General features: G+C 37.3%; 1 protein-coding gene across 3 annotated transcripts; it reads right to left on the reverse strand.

The window, feature by feature from the left end:
• Positions 1-842: 842 nt before the first annotated feature.
• ptprc (protein tyrosine phosphatase receptor type C) lies at positions 843-22,019 on the reverse strand. Of its 3 annotated transcripts, XM_039811356.1 has the most exons (32): positions 21,909-22,019; positions 21,694-21,803; positions 18,003-18,062; positions 16,271-16,474; positions 15,942-16,112; positions 15,697-15,720; positions 15,142-15,411; positions 14,812-15,045; positions 14,606-14,716; positions 14,121-14,249; positions 13,856-14,017; positions 13,247-13,387; positions 10,953-11,164; positions 10,311-10,371; positions 10,056-10,164; positions 9,733-9,770; positions 9,302-9,411; positions 9,045-9,135; positions 8,502-8,578; positions 8,285-8,321; positions 8,069-8,166; positions 7,591-7,716; positions 7,248-7,405; positions 6,390-6,525; positions 5,235-5,384; positions 4,998-5,088; positions 4,359-4,495; positions 3,963-4,097; positions 3,733-3,855; positions 3,455-3,615; positions 2,350-2,485; positions 843-1,668 (listed from the first exon to the last, which is right to left on the reverse strand). In XM_039811356.1, exons 2-32 carry the CDS (start codon positions 21,755-21,757, stop codon positions 1,351-1,353), a joined length of 4,074 nt encoding a protein of 1,357 aa, XP_039667290.1. In that variant the 5' UTR covers positions 21,758-21,803; positions 21,909-22,019; the 3' UTR covers positions 843-1,350. The 3 variants fall into 3 exon arrangements, with proteins under 3 accessions (XP_039667290.1, XP_039667291.1, XP_039667292.1); XM_039811357.1 differs by lacking the exon at positions 16,271-16,474 and having other exon boundaries at positions 1,351-1,668; XM_039811358.1 differs by lacking the exons at positions 15,942-16,112; positions 16,271-16,474 and having other exon boundaries at positions 1,351-1,668.
• Between the last annotated feature and the right edge of the window lie 190 nt (positions 22,020-22,209).

Raw genomic sequence — 22,209 nt, forward strand, 5'->3', positions numbered from 1 at the left:
AAAGCTCATCATTTCCATGTGGTGGATGGATTGTATATATGATTGTCCTGAATTTTAGGAATCTGTTCATGTTGTATTTTGTGTGTCTTACATTTTGTAACTGATTGCCTTTGACAAGTATTACACAAACAGCTGATTTGAAATGTTATCAAAGTAAATTATAATTAACTGTTTGTCCTCCACAGTCTTTTATATCATATTTTATAATATTTAAATTTTACTTGTATAACCTTTCAGTGACTTTTGTGCCCTTTTTGTTTGAACCTTTTCTAGGGTGGGTTTGGGGACCATTTCTTTCTTTCTTTTTTTTTTTTTTTTTTTTTTTTAAGAACACCTGGTTACCAGTTAAACCACAGTCTATTAAGCAGTTGAAGTTGAGTCCATTGTTCAAAGGCACTCCATTGGTGGATGTTTGGAAGTCTAATGTAATTGGGTGCTCAAATGGAATCAAACTGGCAACCTTCGGTCAGAAGCCCGCCTTTATTTTAACTTTAGGGCACTGTTTTCTTACCAGTCACATCTTTTAATGAGCACAAGTGTTTGTTTTTTCCAACAGAGCCCAGCCCACATGAAACCAGTGAGAAGAGCACTGACATCCCTCATGTGAACCAATCAAAACTGTCACTGTGATTGTGACTACTAACTTTGGCAGAAAGTGTTCATGTAGTAACCCATCGCTGAAAGTAAGAAGCATAATGCATAAGCAGAATGCATAAATGGGTTTTTGGGGGCCTGTAAAATATGTTACGGACTTGGTAAATCCAGCTAATATAGTTCATCCATGAAAAAAACAACAACTTTCAAATGACAATGTTAATGAGCAAATACTCATACTACATAAATAAGAGTCTCGTTGTAAGTCTCTTTTAATGAAATGACACAGTGTCACATAAAAATTTTTGAATTTAACAACAAATAGCCAGATTTTTATATATATATATATGTGTGTGTGTTAACATTCGATAGCATCCACTTATTTAGGGAGAATAAAAATGCAAAAACTAACTCAAACTCAACATGCATTTATAGAGCGATATAAAACAACTATTTTAAATGTAGTTCTGAGATGTCTCTTACCAAGGCCCCTAGTTTGACAACAGCATTTCTAGTAAACTTTGCTCACAGAACTTAATATTTGCACCCTTTTCTATTAAAATATTTATAACTTAATTTAAATCATATTTTTGGACATTGACATTAAAATATTTGATCAAATTCTTTAACAAATCTCAACCAAAACAACACTGTCTTAACAATGTTCATACATTCATAAAGTAATTAAAAGAAAGCATTCAGCTGAAGCGCTTATTCCCAAATGTAAAAGGCACAGCTGTCCAGCTGCCAGCCCTCTCAGACCTCCACAGTGACAGTTGCACTGTTGCTGGAGTCCTCCAGTGGTGTTGTCTCTGTGGAAACTTTTTCAGGCTCCTCTTTTTTGTCTTCCTTCCCTCCATCAGCCACAAGAGGACTGCTCTCTGCCGCCTCCTGCTGGTCATTGGTGGTAGTGCTGACTGGCTGCTTAGCCGTTTCCTCGGTTGGCTGCTCTGCTGCTTTGGTTTCATTGACAACCTGGACAAAGTCAGCTGCAGAGGCCTGTACTGCTTTCACTTCCCCATTCTGGAAAGGGAAGACTCCCTCCAGGGCGTCGTACAAGAACTGGTACTGCTCCTGTAAAAGACAGACAGATTTGAGTGGAACCATAAAGATATTGGGCTAAGCTGTGAGTGATAAATGATATTATATATATCACATAACTCTCACATATTAAGTGATATTCTATATTTTTTCTTATTGGCAACAAATGCCACAAAAAGACCAAAACAAACAATTAATGTATTCTTCTCACAAGTATTGCCTGTTGCCAAAGCTTGATATACTACAGCTGATTCCTATGTGCCATAGACATCTGTTGTTGTCCAAAATCTATAAAAAACACATTAATGATACGCACAGTCTCTCTGCTTTATATGTTCCTTCATTATGATGAACATGGGCACTGTAGTTTATTTTGAATCATTTAAATACTGTCCTGCTGCTGTAAATACTCACTAAAGCTCACTCATCCTTTAATTCTTCAAAATGACATTCTAATCTAAGACACTGAATTCAATTTTTGACAGCAATTCAACAAGCTTAAGGCGTGGTGATGGTGAAGTAAAATACATTATGTTAAACATTTATCTCTTGGTATAAACTACCACAGTATAGACCTATAAACAGATACCAGGAGGTACATAAAAACATCATCTGTCCATGACAGTGACCAGTCAAGTGTTGTAATACTTTTCACTCTCATTAAAGCAGTGAAACGTTTTGCTAACAGTAAGATACTGGGTTCCTCTTTCTTACCAGGCTGGAAAGCATCCCTTGTCTTTCCTTGCGTAGGGTTTTGACCACCTGGAAAACATCCACCAGCTTCTCAGTCTCAGCGCTGTCCAGCAGGTTCCACAGAGCACAGAAAATCCCTGAGCGGGACGAGCCATCACTGGGGAGAGGGAGCGCACACACACACACACACACACACACACACACACACACACACACACACACACAGTTGACTACACCTTTTTCAGTTTATAGCAGGCTGCGGCATCATCCCAATTTATATATTTAGATAATATGACTATATTATTTTGCTGTAGTTTATTGCTACTAGATATGTTGAGGATTTCACACAAATTAATATAACTTGATATGTTGATTGGCTACTCCTGTTCTGTTCATACCTGTGATTACTGGAATCATGAAAGCTTCCTCTTACACTTTGCTGTGTAGCTTACTAATGTATTTTATTGCTCACACTGACTCAGCTAAGAATTTATTTAACTCCTATATCGTCTCTTTACAGCATTCTTAAATGTAATTCTTAGAAGTTTTAGAAATATGGGCCCAATTGTACAATCATGTGTATATCTATGGATGATTTAGTGACTTTAGTCCCTTCCAAGAACATGCAAACTCCACACAGAAGAGAACCATATACACGTCTTCCTTGTAATGAGGTGACACCACAACTCTGATTGAACCGCTAACCTTTGTTACTGTAAACCTATTTTTATTAAGATATTAACCTTTTATTTATGAAATAAAAATAAATGATTGTTGTATGATTGGTGATTTGTTTGAATGCAACAAGCCTAGCGTCCCCCAATATGTTCTGACAAATGTTGAAGGCTTAAATTAAAATCTGACAGTATTTTTCTATAAATACTTTGATTCAAAAAAAGGCATGCCACTGTACAGCTTAAAGAGGTGTCAAATCAGCTGTAACCTTTATCAAGCTCTTTAAGAGCAAGGAATTACAACTTGGATCCGCCCCAAAACTCGAGTGAGTGAAGAGGTTTTGTCTTCCAAAAGAGATTAAAGGCCTGAAAGCTTCTTATGGATATGTTGTGGTTATAAACATACTGCCCTTTAAAGATTCCAGAGGACATTTTCTGTGAAGTTGTCTTACTTGCAGTGGACCACGACGGGCATGCTCCTCTGTGATTTGCTGCTGCCAGAGCTGTTTTTTATGTCCTTGATCATGTTCGTGAGATCTTGAGGACTCTGCGGAAGATCGCTGCTCGCCCACTTCAAGAACTGGAAATGTTTCACCGGCCGACTCTCTTTCCTCTGTTGACAGGAGTGGTGTGGGTTTAAAACAGCTTGAAATGACCAGTCACACCACAGGCTGATAGTGATAAATATGGGAATAGAGCAGACTTTGTGAGTAGGTTGCTGTTGTGTTACCTTGACATGACGGATCAGCATGTTGCGGCTGATGAAAGTTGGGGAGGTGTCCGTGCTTGCCACCTCCACCTCAAAATCCCCAAATGTTTTCTTGTCTTTATCCCAGTAGACACAGTCAGACTCCTGCAAACAAGAAGACACACAAGAAAACAAGTACATTTACCATATTTGCACCAAGAGCATGTTTAGTGTATTCTATATGTAAAGTATACAACATTATGGTACTCTACCTGATCTCCCTCTTTGCAGTCTGAGAGCATGACAATAGTAGATGCTTTCTTCTGGTAAACCATCAACCAGAAGTCAGCCATGGTGTCTGGCAGCGGAGTCTGTGCTGCGATGAAAGTGCGTGGGCCCCAGTATCCCTGTGTGGGCAAGAAAACACATCCGTCTATTGTTGTACACAATCCAAACAAATAGTACAAATTTAATTATACTAGTTTTAAAATTCAACTGGCTACATGAAAGATGAGAAGTAATTCAGAGTTAATGAGATTACACCTGCTGCAACAGGAACACAGTTTGCCATGAGTCAATTTAACAAAACACTGGACGTCGAGGTTAATGTTGGAGGTATGCAGAAACAGGTTAGTAAATCTGCTGAAAGTGTCCGTGAAATAACGTACATCTATGTGGGAGGCATTGATGTATTGAGTGGACTCCTCATCCTCCTCATCTGATGACTCATCCTCGTCTTCCTCATCGGGGTCACTATCATGACTACGTCCTTCATCTACCTTCAGCAGCACTCGGTTGTAGTCATCTGAGGCACAAGTGAAATTAAACATATTCACTCTGCTGTATGACTGCATGTACACTATAAACATGGTGTACGTACACAGATATATTATAGTTGTTATTATATAGTGTAAAATGTAATTTGGGTAACACTTTATGATTTATTTGGTCCAAATTAATGTTACTTGATGCTTTACGGTATAAACCACTTATTAATATTTAACTAATTATTATAAGCCTTAGTTGTAACTATAGAAAGTTGTAACTGTATATTAGCCATCCAAATAATGTTAATAGATGATTTACGAATAATAATTAACCATTAATCTATCTAAATGTATAAACACATTTGTTTTATATTACACAAATGATAAAACAACAGAAATATAATAAATTATCATTTCATTGTTTGTTAACAGTAAAATAACTATTAACTCAAGTTTAATTAACTATCAATTTTCCATTTATTAATGATGGCTATTATAAAGTGTTACCATTATTTGTCCCTCCACTGAGACGTTACTTACATGGGATGATAGATGAAAAGCGATTTTTCTTCTTGTTCTCTTCTGTGATCCCTGTGTTGAATGTCCTCCAGTTTTTATAGGATGGGAGTCTCTGAATTGCAAAACAAAGACTTTTAACATCTGTCATTTCTTCCTTATTAATCATAAGAGGTGGGCAGGAAAAAGGAAAATGAGAGGACTATGTCTTTAAACACATTTTAAAAGGATCTGAAACACTAATGTTGTGAAGTGCCATACCTCAAACTCCTCCTCCATTAAGGTGGGTTCATTGCCAGAGTTCTTCTGTTTGAGCGTGCTCAGTGTGCTGTGGAGCTCAGACACAGTGAACTCAGTCTCTCCAAACTGATTGTGCTCCAGCAACGCCTGGTGAATCAGGATGTACTGGGCCTGTGTGAGGACAAATTTACTTAAAAAAATAAAGGATATACAGTTTGGGGATAGAACAAATACACAAACTGCTACTGAGCTACACAATCCACATCTCAGGTCTCTACAAGGTTAAAAATCCCTATGTAACTCATCCTAAACTTGTTATATCTGTCTCCTTCTCTGTGATTGGTTTAGGTTGAATAAACAAAATGTTGCTTTTGTACTATGTCAACTTTCCAAGTGTTCTTCATCAAAACAGTTAGCGTTCTAAATATGTTAGAATAGAATAGAATACACTTTATTTTCCCAGAGGGGAAATTTGTCTTGGACATAGTTGCTTCACAACACAAACATGTAACAGAAAAAACATTCTTAAATCAACATAGCATAAAAACATAAACATAAGATCAACGAAGCATCTTAGGACATAAAAGAAGGACACATATGACTGTACAGACAATACGACATCTTAAGTAGTAACTGTAATAATTAAAGTGTGAAGTGCAAAAAGTGCTGGTGTATTTATTGCACTTTTGCTCTGTTGTGCTAAGATTTACTATTGGGGTTCAGCAGCTTGATAGACGTTGGAATAAACAATAACGTTAGTCGTGTTGTGCATTAAATGTACAAATATACACAAAGCATGTACTGCTCATACACATACTGTGCACAACCTCCAGAGAACACAGTTTCACGCCACACTCACACTCAATAAACTAGCCATGTGTACTATATACTGTAAAGATGAATTGTGTAATAGCTGATGATAAAGTCAAGCTAGAACCTGAAGTGCGCCACCAAAATGATTATAGACTTTCATGATGTGTCGTGATTTTTAATAAATAAATTGATAAATAATTTGTATTTGCACTTTGAGTAGGCTACACACACTGAGAACTGGAGTCAAATGTCTTCCATGTGTCAACACACTCAGCCAAATAACTTAGCTCTAATGAGACACACACACACACACACCTGGAAGTACACACTGTGTCTAAAATATGATCTAAATTAATGTTTTACCTCTACTTGAACCATTAGACACCTCTGTCTGCGTAGTCGGACTACGTAACCGTAGATGTCCACTCTGCCCTCCGCCTCTAGACCCTCCATCATGGCATCGATGCCAATGTAGGTGCCAGTCCTGCCGACTCCCGCGCTAGACATGAGATAATAACATTGTGTTAATATACAACATGTCTATCTTTGGCAAGTTTGGTAAAGGGGAAGTCAAGCAATAGTTTAGACGCAAATAGAGACAGGAAATGGCCTGATGAGCCAACCTGATTCACAATGACTTGTTGTTGTAGTTGTTTTTCTCAATTCAGAAGCCATAGAAGCAATGAAGCAAGTTCAGATGTGTGCCTGAAAAGAGACTTTAACAAACCTACTGTCGGTATGAAAGGGTCTGAGGACTTTGGTCATATGTTCAAAGAAAGTGATCCAGTCAGACTTTCCCCTAATAGGAGTCCAGTTTTGCATAACATGGATATAAACATGAACTTTACTGCCATTGCACACAGTAAGTACAACTAACTAAATACTCTTTAGCATCTGCCCTGATGCAAACAGTAGCACATGTTTATAAAGATATCTTCTGTATATATATCTAAAAATGTACAGAATGAACAATAAACCAATAAGTTAAATAAGGGGTATTACTGTGATATATACTAAATGTACAGTGGAAATGAATGCAGCTCTGATATATAGCACAGAATGTGTTTCCAGGTTTGGCATGCCATAGAAGAAGAATGGAAACAATGGGAGATGGGAAGATACTAGCAAATGCACAATTTTGTTAAATGAAACATTGTTTATTTTGATATTTGGAACAAACACAAGTGAATGTCAGCTGACCTCGAATGGGAGTGTACCAACCTGCAGTGAACAACGATGGGGCCGCTGAAGAAATTCTTGAAAGCATTGACACGCCGCCTCAGTTTCAGGAGCAGATGTGGCTCCCCTGGGACGCCGTGGTCCGGCCAACTCATGAACTGGATGTGGGTCACCTCCCTCTCTGAGTTCTTCTCCCTCTTCTGCAGACACAAACACACACAGACACAAAGATGGTTATATGCAAACATGCACAAAGACATATATGAACACAGATATAATTATATGATTTGATCAAGTATATTTATTGAGATAAAGATGGACAGATATAATGGCCTTCAATTATACATAGACACACATTAAAAGCATTGTTTTTATGGAGACTCACATTAGTCAGGCTGAGACGGCGGATGGTGTAATCTGGACAGTGGTCCTCTGAGATCAGCTTCACTATAAACTCCGCAAAGATCTCTGTCTCCCGGTCTGGAGACGGCCAGTACTGCGCACACTTGACCTGCACGCAACATTAGAGAGGAGAGAGGAGAGAGGGGATGAGGGACAACCCAATTTTTCAGTAACACGGCATGTTGATGCATGTTAAAAGCGGACTGGTAAAGATTAAACAGTAACATTCTCCAACAAATCAGACCACAGACTGCACATGAGTGTGGATTTTGGGCTTGTCCATATCTGATACAGTATATGTGACAGAGTAGCTATGATGTGAGTTTGTTTAAGTGACTGACAGACTCAAGTCAGTCAGTTATGGGAAGCAATTTTTTTATTGCAGTCACATAAAGGACACTTTTTACCACTATAACATTATAACCAAAGTCAACTAAAAAAGATCAAACTCCTGTTCTTACCCTGTTTCCCTCTTCACAGCGTGTTACCATTACAATGATAGAGGACTGCTGCTCCCAGACCATCCTCCAGAAGTCACTCACAGTCTCGTCCTTCGGCCCTACAACACACACAGAATGTATATACTGTACACATAGACATGCACACTTAGTATCAACTAGAAACATAACACAAGTGTACTGAGTGAGTGAGTGAAGTATTTGATAACTTTGCTTTACCTTGAGCTGCAATGTACTTTTTGGATTCCTTGTACCCCTGCAGCAGGAAAACAGACAATGTTCAATTAGGGGTGTTGTCAGAGAGGGATCATGAGGCCGAAACGTAGCCATTTAACATGACTAATGTGTGTGACTAATTTTGTGTGTAGCTTGATAATGTTTGATAATTATTATGACTGCAGCAGTAGTAGTAAAAGTAGTATGATCTTTTTCATACATCAATGAAGCTGGCATTGATGTAGTCAGATCCTGTCTCTCCATTTCCGGTGGTCAGCTGGACGCGGTTATAATCATCTGGTTCAAGACAGAAAATTAATAAATTAATAAATAGATGAATAAAAATATTGCAGATGACACCTTAACAGTCCTATGAATGAGAAATCCAATTAAGAAGCTGTTAAGGGAGAGAACCTGAAATATAATAGGCATATCATACATTGATGTAGAAACTTTTGAATCCATCACTAATTTGCAACATTTCCCACAAAAGTTTAATACAACTAGAGATATTAAAGAAATAGCTGCCACAGTCTAGCCTGGATGCCAGCCGAATTTAGCCCCGCCCACAACATTCAAGGTCGGGAAGAACATTCTGACTAGAATCTGAGTATGACCACTTCAGGCTAGCCACAGTCTACACATTATGGCAAAATCTATGAGTGCAGACAAGCCGAGTTACAAGTTATTATACTAACTGATTTACTGTTTAAAAATACACATTACATATCTAGTAAGTGCTTTCATCTCATGTCAGACTCACATGGCAGGATGTCCACGTAGCGGTTCTTGGGGACGTTGCAGGGCTTTTTGGCCTCTTTCACGCTGTACCTCGAGAAGATTCTGGGGATGCTCTGAAAGCAGAAACAAATTATGTAATTTGCCAAAGACCAAGCAGCAATTCTAGAGTACCAATTACACTATTTCTAATCTATAATTGGCCGTGGCCCTTAGCATGCACAACCATCCAATAAATACAAAATATAGTTCCCTAAAAACACACACAGATATAAAGTGTACCTGAAACTCATGCAGGAAAAGTCTTCCTTCATCTGCGAGCTTCCTCTTGTATGCTTCCAGCAGTAACTCTGCTGCAATTGGCTCGACAGGCAGCAGGTTCTCCTCATCATCTACAACAGCAAACCAGCCAGCAGAAACTATGTAATACTGTAATAAAACTAATGTAACACTTGCCAGTATTTCAAATTGCAGTATAGTAAATATTTGAATATATTTCTGTTTTTATGAATTATTTACCTAGAAACATGTTTCTAAATTATATAACTAGAAAGAAATGAATACATCTACATATTTGAACATAACATAATACATCCTTTAAAAACAGTTGCTGTTACATGTGGGTGCCATTTATCACATACTTAAAGAGTGCCATGATCATCTGGTTTAAGACAAAATCAAGGAAAAAAACAGGAGATCTAAAGTTTACTCACTTGCTGTTGAGATAAGCATCATGTTTTCACCCAGGTCACTGGAAAAAAGAAAAGAAATAAAACAATGAAGATTGTCTTCAAAGAATTTAAATTGTATGTAATATTGAATGGAAAAAGAAGGCCTACATAAAGAGTTTTATGAGTAATAATGATATGTCTGTCTAAATGCAATAATAGTGCTCTTCATGTAGTATAAATGAAAGGTATTGTGGTAACAGTAGAATCACCTAGCCTATTTGTGTAAAATAAAACAACCACACAAATAAAATATAATAAAAAGCAGAAGCGATGTGACCGTCAAACTGATGCAGACGGAACCTTACTGGGAGTTTGTGCGCTTCAGAATGTAAATCTTGTAGACGACCAAAAGCAGAGCCACAGACACGACGATGATGAGGAAGACCAGAAACCCAATGACAGCTTTGTCATTATCTGTAGAATAATGGGAAAATAATATCAAGTGTTGGCATTTATGTTAAAGATGCAATGTATATGTGGACGTGTGTACAAAATAAAATGTGTCAAAGGATTTAAGAGGACAATGAGACAATTTGTGGTAATAAATAAACGGCACATACAGCGAGTGGTAACGGATTCTGTCTTGGGGTCGCTGTGAAATCTTCCGTTGAAAGCAGTCACCTGAAAACACAAAAAATCACTTAACTTGTGCCCAAATACGATATTTAGAACGATAAGGAAAAATGCCACAACATTTGTTCTGATTGGTCTAAAGTTTCTGCTACAGAAATACTCTGGGCAAGTATCTAACAGTACAACTTTAAAATGTTTAGATTACATGACAAAACACTCATATCAATAGTCAAAGTCAGGATTTTAAAAAATATGAGGGAAAATGCTTACATTGTGTTTATTAAATGTCTTCATATGATTTGTTTTCACACTGCATGTGTGCATGTTTTTGATAGTCATCTTGTTGAGTTACTAAATGTCTGATTGTGCTGCTTGTCTCTGAGATACAGCCATTTTCTTATCATACTATATATGGTGTTTGGGGACATGAAATAAGTAGAAAGGTCTCATGTCCCCAAAGACTAAATATAGTATGATCAGGAAAACCCATGATTCAGCCAAACGGTTTGACCGATTTTGAGCCCAGAGAATACTTCCACCAAAGAAAATTCATAATTTGAGTTGCAGGAACATATGAAGGAATAAAGTTATAATCAGATTGTGAAACCAAAAATTAGGATTACACAAACCTTTACTTCGTATTCCGTTGAGTAGCTTAGATCTTCGAATTCAAATTCGCATTTATTGTTTGTCAGCTTCTCCTGAGTGATACCATTATAAAGAAGATGTGCATTGATGGGTCCCGGAGGTCCGTTAAACTTGACTTCTCTATAATCACAGGCTACTGTTATCACGTTATTCTCTGGAACTTTCACCGTCAGTGTATTTATTTTCTTTGGTGCTGTAAGAGAGTGAAGAAAAACAAAACATTTTCATTTAGATACAACACTTTATGCTTTCCCACACTTACATTGACATTTTATTTTGCTATAACAGGAGTTTAAACACTGATTAGCATTATTAGTGGGTTGCTGTATTGATTGTCCTGGTTGTCAGAAAATATATAAAAACAAAATGTGAAAAGCAAAATAAATTTAATTTGCATTGAAAAGTATTCATTGTAAACTCAAAGTAAAAAAAGATCAGCAAATTACTTATTATTCTATATTTTTATAAATTGTTAAATGATGAACAATGACAGCTTTTAAAGTAACTATCTGTAACTTTTAAATGTTTCTGAGACTGTCATTTTGTCATCTGATGATCATAAATGAGCTGTAACAGCAAGCGAGACTACAGTGAACAGAATTCTATTTTTTATATAGTTTTTGAAGTCACAAAATGATTTATGGCAGGTAGACTGACTCTACAGTAGCACATTGTGATGGGTCATAGATTTCGGTATGACTCAGAAAAAGCCTGTGTTAGTGAGTATCCAGAAAACTAAAAGGTAGCAGGAGATTTCTTTATATAGGCTTAATTGTATTTTACTTGAATTGTAGATGTTATCTGCTGTGGTATTTCATTCAAAAAATAACTTTACAATGTGCAATTTGGTTGTGAGTCAGTAGCCAACTATTTAGTTAATGCCCGGTTTTAATTTATTTTCAGTCTGTGTTTGTGTTGGCCCACCTTTTTTTCATTTCCCTTGTCCTCCTGTACTTGTGTAAAGTGTCCTTGGGTTTCATGAAATGCGCTTTATAAATCTAAGTTATCAATATTATTATTACTTTAGTTGCTACAATAAACTCTTAACGATTTGGCTCATGACAGTGATACCTGGTTTAGCTCACAATACATCCAAAGTAGGCTAAGTTACCGTATGCAACACTTGAAATTCAACAATGCTTAAAACACTTCTCTGTTTGTCAAAAGCGGCCGCTAGAATCAACACAAACTGAAAGTTACAAATAGCAACTTTAAATTCTACTTTTTAGTTCAATTTAAACCAATCTCACATTGCCCGACTTATCTCCACAGGGCATTTCTTTAAACCGATCACAATCGCATTGGGCAGCGCTAAGCCCTGGACGCAGCAACGGTGGCTCTGCAAAAATGTTTCGGGAAGGCACTTGTTTTGGTGGAACATTTGCACCTAGCAAAAGAAAACTCCACATACAATATTAAATTAAGTTAACGGTACACACAATACAGTACAACTGGAACAATTTAAATTAGCTGGATGTGTAATTTGCTCCTACTAATTCCTGACATTGGGCACGATGTCAGTCTTATCCTGGAAATGTACTTCACATATAGAACAATTGAGTCATTCTTACAATGAAGCTATGAACATGAAAAGGAAACTGTAGGTGTTAAAGCAGGAAACAATATAATTATAAGAAGAACAAGTATTTAAAAAAAAAGTTGGTAGATTTCTCACCTAGTAAAAGAGAATAACACGGACAATAACCACTGTACTTCAAGATTGGAGCAACATTGACATTTATTCATTATTCATTATAATGACTTGAAGAGCAATGTTCCTATATTGTAGGCCTTCATGAGGTGTTTTGATATCAAGGAATAATTATCAGCATTTAACGCCATCTGTTAAATAAAAGACTAAATAAATAAACAATCGGATCAATTACATAATTTATATAATGATGATGAATAGAACAAATAACATCTAAAATTAAAATTACTATAATTAGCTTAAATAATAACTAAATAAATGATAATAGTAAATCTTGGATTAATGTTCCAAATTCAAATCTCATTTAGTAACTACATTTCTTGTACAAGAGTCACAGCGCCTCACAGACTGAAACAGTTCTAACACTATATGATGTTTAAACGGTGGTGTTTCATAAAAATGTTTACTTTACACACAGTTGTCCGATCTGGATATTTAACAATATGTGAAAAACACAACCTTAGTCAACCTGTTGACTGTCAGTGGTGGAACAAAAAGGGCACCAGCTGCATGCATGGGGGGGCACCAGAAGGGCACCCGAAATAAACATTTTTAGACACTTACTTCCAATCGCAGTCTTCTGTCTAATTGTCTGAGGTTTGGAAACTTCCTTGTTGTTGTATATGGGTTGGACTTCACAGGTATATTCTTTGAATGGTTCCAGTCCAGTAATGTTACATGTTCCTCCTGATGGTAGATTTTTAGCTTGAAATGCAACATAGTTTCATTAGCAACAAGTAGTAACATTAATAACAAGACAACAAAGACAACTTTCCCATTTAGTGACAATAAAATGGAAATGAAATTAAACAAAATCAATCAATCCCCTGCTGTGGGACTAATAAAGGATATTAAGATAACAACCAGGTGCTAATCATTTACCATGCAGCAATTTTTAGCTGTTAACATTTGTTGACCTTGTTTACTTCTTATGGAAACAAGGATATCAAACTCTGACAATCCAATGTTATTTATGTATCATATTTCATGTCATGTCACATCACCAATCTCAGGTTATCTACACCTAGCATCACGTAGCATGCTAAAGTGTTAGCATGTAGCACAGTGGATGATTCAATTGTCCACAGTATATTTCATTATTTAGGTTAACTGACCAGTAAATAATCTCCAAAAGTGCATTACTGCAAAGTTATTTTAAATAACTGTACTTACTTGTATTTCTGTGTTTCTGATTTGAGGCAGTTGGAGTACAACTGCAGTTGTAAGAAAGCTTCTTTAGATTAGGAAGGACATCTTGACAATTCTTACTGGTCGTGCTCCATTTCAGATGAATGGAGGTATTGCTTGCATTATTCTCTATGTTTAATTTAAGATCTGTTGGAACACATCATAAATCTGTAACATTGAACTGAGGATCTGGAGCAGTTATCTTTATCTTTTGTATTATTGCACTGAGGTAAAATGAATATTAGCATACCACAGTCAACCTTGAACTTGAAAGATTTTTTAATGGTGACGTTGTGTTCCTTGATCTGACCAGTACAGCTGTAGTCTGTGAAGGGCTCCAGCTCAGACAGTTCCTTGGTGTCATTGGGTTTTCCATTTTCTGAGGAGACACAAGGATGTCAGCATTTCTTCATCAGCATTTCTATCTTGGTACTAATGAGCACTTATCTTTTGGTTTTAGATTCCAATGTGGACACTTTAAAGTAAATAAATACAAAAATAAATATGCTATTCAACTGACTCACAGAGTGCACAAAGCATTTCCTTGACTTCCTCTTACACCAAAAGACGATTGTGATTCAGTTTAAAGTAAAACTGATTTTCATCGTCGTTTCTGTTACTCTAACCACAGTGTGAGCATCTTATGTGGCAAATTGCCTCTACCTATTCCCGTATAATTCCATTCATAATGTTGGTGACAGATAAAATCTCTTTACTTCTAGTATTTCTACTTACCCTGACAGGTGTAATCAATAGTGAGATGGCTGCAGTTTACAGGTAATTTTGGTTTTATTGCAGGAAGATGATTTGGATTTGGCTGTTTTATTTCACTAGGCTCTAAGAAATCTGTGAAAAAAGAAAGCAGCATATACAGTAAACATGATGAAATAAGGTTTGCACCACATGTAATTCAAAATACGTGAGGACTCTACTGTACATACCAAGAGTGATGCTTCTGTTGAGGTAATAATCGGAACACGTTTCTGAAGTGATGGTTGTAGTCAAATTTGTGCAAATGTCATTGTAACCAGGTTTGATACAAAACACTTTACTTTCATTTGTGCATTTCTCAGCTGTAATATTATTTGATGAAATTAGAGAAGAGCTGATGTCCCAACCACTATGGTAACAAACGTATCTAGGTATGCAGCTTTCATCTGTAATGTCACCATCACCTGAAAAACACAAGTTAAATTAAATCTGTCTGTCTCATTTCTTAAATTTAAAAGAAAGTAAGATGAAATTCAACAGTATACATTATCTTTACTCACTTATTCCATTTGTCCAAGTTTTCTTTTCAGTGCTGTTACAGGATGTTTCTTTGCCAGCACTATCAATAAATGCCACATTAAGTTCATATTCAGTACAGGGCTTCAGGTCTTTGATTTCATGTGGTGAGTTTTGAATGAAGAAATGAACGGTGAACATTTCTTCAGTCTTTGGTCGTCCCTTTTCTTTAATCTTTATTGTGTAGTTTCCAGTGGTAGAGTTCTTCATGTCAATTTGGAAGCCAAACGTGATGGCGTTGACAGTGTAAGAACCTGCACACAAAATCAACAGAGTTATAAACTACAGTACATCACTAAGTTATCTTCTAGTTAATATAAACCACATGATGATCTTTGAATTTCAGACAGGTTCTCCATGTAGATGTTGAACGTACTCCTTAGATTACAAACACTCTGGACACTCCCCGTATAAATCTACTTTAATAGCTGGAGAGAAATACTGGACACCAATATAATTACTTACTTTTGTTTATTGAGATGAGTGTAAAGATGAAGTATATAAAATATCATATCTTGAAAAATAATACTGATACTCACACTGTGGAGGGGCTGGTGTGGTGGCTGGAGAACACGATCAAATGAGATTAGAAAAGGAAAACAACACAATATTAATATATGATGAAAAAACTTTAAAATACTCTTCCAAAGAAACTTGCAAGTCTCTGTATTTTTTATTTCTTGTAACCCACTCCTTAGCAGTGCTAGTGTTAGTAACTGTCGTCTATACTAACACAGTCTAATCACAGAACAAATGGAGAACTTTTAAAGGAGAAAATTCCAACCTTTGGTGGCAGTCACTGTGGTGTTGGACATGGTGGTTGGAGGTAAAGACTGGGATTGAGTGGTGTTTGCCTGAGAGTCTAATGGCTTGCTTGGTGTGGTTGAGGTTGAGGGTGTGGGTAAGGTTGAGGGTGAAGGTGAGGGTGAGGTGCTTGCAGGAGGAGCAGAAGTGGCTGTGAGATGGAAAGAAAGCTGGAGGTCACCTTCAAGTAGAAATACTTTAGTGCCAATAGTCTTACCTGATATAATGCATATATTGTGTCAGCAATACTACGCTGGATGCAACGATGATGTTTCCAGTAAAACTGTAAACTGAGGCTAAATACATTACCAGACATGGTAGTTGCGTTGAGTGCTTGAATTGAGGAGTTTGAGGTGAGGGTTGGCGGGGTGAGTGGAAGTTTGTGGGCAGTTGTTTGGGCGTCTGAAGACATGACAGTAGTTGTTGTCATGGTGCGTGGAGTTGAGGTGGTGACCAATAAGCTGGTTGCTGAAGGTAAAGTGGAATTTTGGGTGGTGCGTGGAGGTGAGAGTGCTGAAACACGTGTTTCAAGAAAACAAAATTCAGGCCAAACACAATATCACAATGCTAATTGCTTCTTCATCAAGGGTGCTACACGTAAATGATCATGACCCCTTAAATCCGGTTTCTTTTTGTTACAAAGGTGCTGTTGCGACATGTCAATCCTTCCCCTCATTTATCTATATCTTTGTTTTAACAAGAAAAGAAGAGGTAATAAGGCCATAGTAGCACTGCACAGAGCACATTTATATTCAGAGAAGGAAAGTCAGTATCAGCTGGACGTCCTCAGTAGGACTCTGCAGCTAGAATAGTGGAAATGGAGTTGGAGTAAGCATTACCTGTAGCGGTGCATCAACCTACCTAGCTTAACTTCTTCACAGAGTCAATACAATGACTATTATTAAACCACAGTTGATGAGGACTCAGCCTGATTTGAAAGACAAGTTTGAGCACCTTAACTTTGATGACAAGTTTCTATAGCTTTCGCACTCAAACTCAGGACAGTTTACTTCTATAAAGCCAGGATCAGTGGATAAGACAGAAACACGTTTTTTCAAATTTTCCAGAGAATGTCACGTTAAATGTTTTCCATCCTATCCCTGTTCAGATACAGTATAACTTGACAAACAACCTGTAGAGTAACATCAGTATAGACATCTGGCTTGTTCTTAACTCACTTTGCAGGCACTTCAGACACAGAAGCAAAAAAACATGAATACGTTGCATTGGGTGAACAAGCAAGGAATTATTGTATATGACTTAATCAATATAATATGCACAAACACTATGTACCCTCATTGGGATATTTTCCCATTATTGGAGGGTCTAATTTTAGCCCCTCAAAAGTATAAATTCTATAAACCCAGTTATAGTTGGTATGCTTTAGCTCAGTTTAAAAGCAATAATTAATCACCATTGCAGATCAGTTGCACACCATACATGTTCAGCGTTAGCGTTTAATACTGCTTCGGCAAAGTATAATGTTCTGAAATGAGCACAAACTACAGTAGGGCAATATACATGTTTTATACATGCATACACTGGGGTGGTGATGGCGCAGTGGATATGACACGTGCCTTTGGTGCGTTACATTACATGTAATGTAACGCACACATGTAATGTACACGTGAGGATAACTGTGGCCCCACATTCCTCTACCAAAGGATTGCTAATTGTTAGGTTTCCACATGTAGTTAGCTTCGGAATTGTTAAGTGACGTCTGCAATTAAAACCTTGGGTGAGCCAGGTCACTAATATGGAGGCCAATGTCAACCAAACTACTTAATAAGAGTGAGAAATATAGATATTTATGTCACTCATTGTGCATAGAGCACTTTATTTCAATTTGAAGAGCTAATTCATTCCCTGCTTTTCTGCTGGCTCTGGGGCTGCTGCATCCATGAAGAGATGAGACAGTGAGAGAGAGTGAGAGGTAGAGGAGGCTGAGGTGAAGGTATTGCACAAGCAGCACGCAACTACGAATTAACCTTTTTATTCATTATAAAGCAGTTGAATGTTATATTTATGTATTGCCACTCACTTGTTGTATTTGCAGTTGGTGTTTGAGCTGCTGGTTTTGCAGGTGGATCTCCACCTTGGCCTGTAAATAGAGAAAATGTCTAAATCATTTTAGCTTTTTGTCACAAAAGAGTACAGTGTAGTGCATAGAATATGCAAATAAAGAAAAAAGAAACAAAAAACATCAACAAACTATGATTGTTGTGTGCGTGTTCTTTATGTAAAGTGCTCACTTTATCTGACAGATAAAACTCTTTCTTGCAGCACCAAAGCATTATCAGGTCAAAAAAGAGGAAAGCGACCATTTTCATCTTTAGTTCTCCATGAGGCAGCGCTGTACAACCTGGTTGCTATGGCAATGCAGCAAAGAGCCACACTTGCTATTTCAGAAGGCAAACCACTGTTTCCTGCTTTGCAATGAAACCTAGAACAATCCTACACTTACTTGTTCTTAGTGATTAGAAATGTCAGCGTCAACTTATATTGTTTAAAATAATAGTTAAGCTGTGTGCACTCAGTATGAACAAAAAGTATTTACATGTTCATAAATTCATTGTTTTTGTGCTTTTCAAACTCTGTATTTTGTTATTAGATTATGTTAGTATCAAACCTTGTAATAAAAAAAGGCTTGTGAATTGAGTTTGGCTGTGCGTGCACTACAATCCTGATTTTAAGAATGGATTTACTGTAAACACGTTTTAGCTGTTTTGTCCATTTGTTCTTTATAATAATAGCAGTGAGCAATGAGTAATGAGTTTATGGGGGGGGGCAGTCCAACAATGAGTCTCAGGATGTGGTTTGGCGCGCTCTTGTTTCACTATATCGAGCAGAGATGCATGCTCTCTGCACTCTGACATTTTACCACCTTATACTTTGTGGTGACTGTTTGAATTGTTTCAGTGAAAGGTTTGAGAGATGCAATCGTGCTCTATGAATATTTCAAGTAGCTGATGAGTAAATATTTGCTCATAACTAAGTTTGTTTCAGCCACAGCTTAAGTTTTGAAGTTGTTTTTAAAACTAGTTTTAAGTGAAGCCTCCTTGGTCGTTTGGGGACTTTCTTATTCAGTGTTTTCAGGGCTGAGTGTGAAACAAAGGTGTGATACTCTAACCCCGGCCCGTTTGACAGAGAAAGAACGTGAAATAGAGGAAGGGAGACGGGGCGACGAGAAGAAAATTGAGCAAAAATTGACAGCAGAGTTTAGTGTGAAAATAAGAGCTCAAATGCCCCCACACGCCTGTCCCTGAATCCATTTACTTTACAGACATTTGGTAAAGAAACCGACACAGTGATCTCTCTCTCATGCATCAGTTTTCTCTCTATCAGTGTTCACCATCAGTTTCCTTTTATCTGCCTCCACTTTCTTCTCCTATTTTGCATTGGCAAGCTCACCTCCAACACAGCTTAAATTGTGCAGCATGCTTAACATTTCTGACCTCACTTCTTCATTTTGGCAAAGCACTTCCCCTATTTTTCATGAGTTCTCAAGGCCTATACTTGTGCTCTGTCTCTGCCAGGAAATGAAGGCAACTCAGAATGGAACACGGAAGTGGTCAACATTTTAATCACACAACTCTGTCCTGCAGCTACAGAAAGCTTGATACTTTTGCATCTTGATGGGCCACAGTTGCTCTCACCCAGTTAATTTAAATTAATTAATTTAGATAGATAGATAGATAGATAGATAGATAGATAGATAGATAGATAGATAGATAGATAGATAGATAGATAGATAGATAGGTAGATAGATAGATAGAAAATACTTTATTCATCCCCATGGGGAAATTTGGTGCCCATGTGATCTTTAAGAAACATAAGGATAAAGTAGCAAAGAAGGACAAATTGAGCAAAGTTTTGAATTGGATGTTACGCTGAATATTGTGTGTGTTGGGAGATCTTCTCACATTTATATTATATATTATTGTGGTAAAACAACATGTAATGGATACATGTTATACAAATATGCATTGCATGTCAAAAGTATTCACTTCCCTCACAAGGGCCACTTTTATACAGAACCAGCATGCTATGATTTTGATACTTTAAGGACATTCAGCTGATATAGTTTTACTTGAGTAGGATTTTAATGTTGGACTTGTAGTGGAATATTTTCTAACTGTCTAATTTTACTTAAGTAAAGTATCTGAATTATTCTTTCTGCACTGGGTAAAAGTACTAAAGCAATACCACATCTGTAAAAACACTCCATTACCACTAAAAGCCAAACACTGTAAAAGTGTTATCTGTAACCATAAAATAAAGTACATCAGAATGGTACTAAAGTGAGTAACTGTATTTAGTTACTATCCACCACTGGCTGTATGCTATTATGTTAAGATGACTAAATAAATACAAAATGATTTCAGACATAGCCTCATAGCTATTATAAACTATTGCTACTTACGGTGAAGTGTTTTAATTATAAAAAAACGATGCTCGACCAATTGAAAACGCAATCGATGCAAAAAATGAAGACATATATATACTGTATAAGAAACGCCGAAATGTTGATGGGGTGTACCATGATGACTCACCTTACACACTAGCTAAGAAGGACTGTATGTTAGAAACAAATGACAAATACTGACCCTGACTGACATTACGGACAGCAGAGTGAAATAAACAGAGTGACTGGTTTATTTCAGCCCATGTGTACAGACATCCTAGCGGAAAATAGCAGAATTTATTTGATGTGCTGAACAGTAGCAGAACTCTGAGTGATGCAAGAGGCAGTAAGGTGGGTCTGACTTAACACACGCATATATGCATGCACGCATGCACTCCCTCACACACACACACACAACCCCACATACAGACACACACACTCAGATGTGTATCATAACACCCACAGCCTCTAGGGTTGAAGTGAAGAGCTTGCAGGGACACACCCTGAAAAATCCTCTCATCTCTGACAGACATAACCCCCCCACCCACATACACACACTTGCACTCACACACTCACACACTCACACACGCACACACACACACACACACACACACACACACACACACACACACACACACACACACACACACACACACACACACACACACACACACACACACACACACACACAATGTCAAGCAGAACAGAAATTGCAAAAATTCCCATAGCATTGTACCAAATGAAAGAACACGTTTTAAAGAGAGTATTCTTATTAACAACCGTCTTTGATTGAACATAACTGTTTATTCTTTTGCCAAAGGGGCTCACAAACCTGTCACTTTTTAGCTTCTCACATCACAAGTGTGCGCTGTAATGTCTTGTGTTCTTGGGTTTGGAAAGTTTAACAAACGTGAAGTAGCACAAACGGAGGCGCAGCTCAAAGACATGATATACTGTAGCTTGTCATTTCTGCCCTCAGTTTTTAATTTAAATTATTTTATTTTGTGTGGTGATGTTTTCTAGTTAAAAACAAAGGAGCAAATTGTCAAGCGTTTGCTCTGACAGATTCATGTCTCTATCTGAGGCATGGAAAGCATTTACATGTTCTCATAAACAAGATCAATCATATGCTACATTTTCAAAAACAGCAAAGTTAGGAGTTTAGAATAAAAGACGTCACCTACAGTTGGCTATCACTCATGTTTTGTATCATTTTCAGATATTTTTTCTTCTTGAAGACTTTCACATGAAAGACACAAGGAAACAACTTCATAAAACACCATTTCTTTTCCTTTAATGCCTAAAGAACAAAAAGATAGTTACTTACAGTTTACCAAACCGATGATCCCAGCACAGAGCAGCAGGATCTTGAGACCCCAGAGACCTGCCATATCCAGGAGTTAGGGTGTGTACGGCCACACACCATACAGTATAGTCCTAGTGGGGACCAACAGGCAGATATTCACACGGAAAACCGAAGCTAAACTTAATTCTAAGAGAGAAATAAGGTTTTTAAAAAACACGTTATTTTAAACTACATATGTTTTCTGTCTTATCAGTGGACGCAGCTTCCTGGTCTTGTTCCCCAAACCCTAACTCTCGCCTCTGGTTTCAAGTCAAGCAAGTCAAAGTGATGTCACAAGCCTGCCTTTACCTTAACACTTGGTGACAGGAAGCTTCATTTCAGCTACGCCACCAAGAACAGGAAGTCTTCTCTCATCTAATCTTCACTTGCTTTTGCTGTGAAGTGTTTAAACCCTCTGACTTATGAAACTGAAGAGTGTTTAGCTTATGTGTGAAGTTTTTGTGTGTGAGTTTTGACATATTAGGCTTTTAGATACAT

The sequence above is a fragment of the Perca fluviatilis genome, chromosome 9 (genome assembly GCF_010015445.1).
Source record: "Perca fluviatilis chromosome 9, GENO_Pfluv_1.0, whole genome shotgun sequence".
Lineage (NCBI taxonomy): Eukaryota > Metazoa > Chordata > Actinopteri > Perciformes > Percidae > Perca > Perca fluviatilis.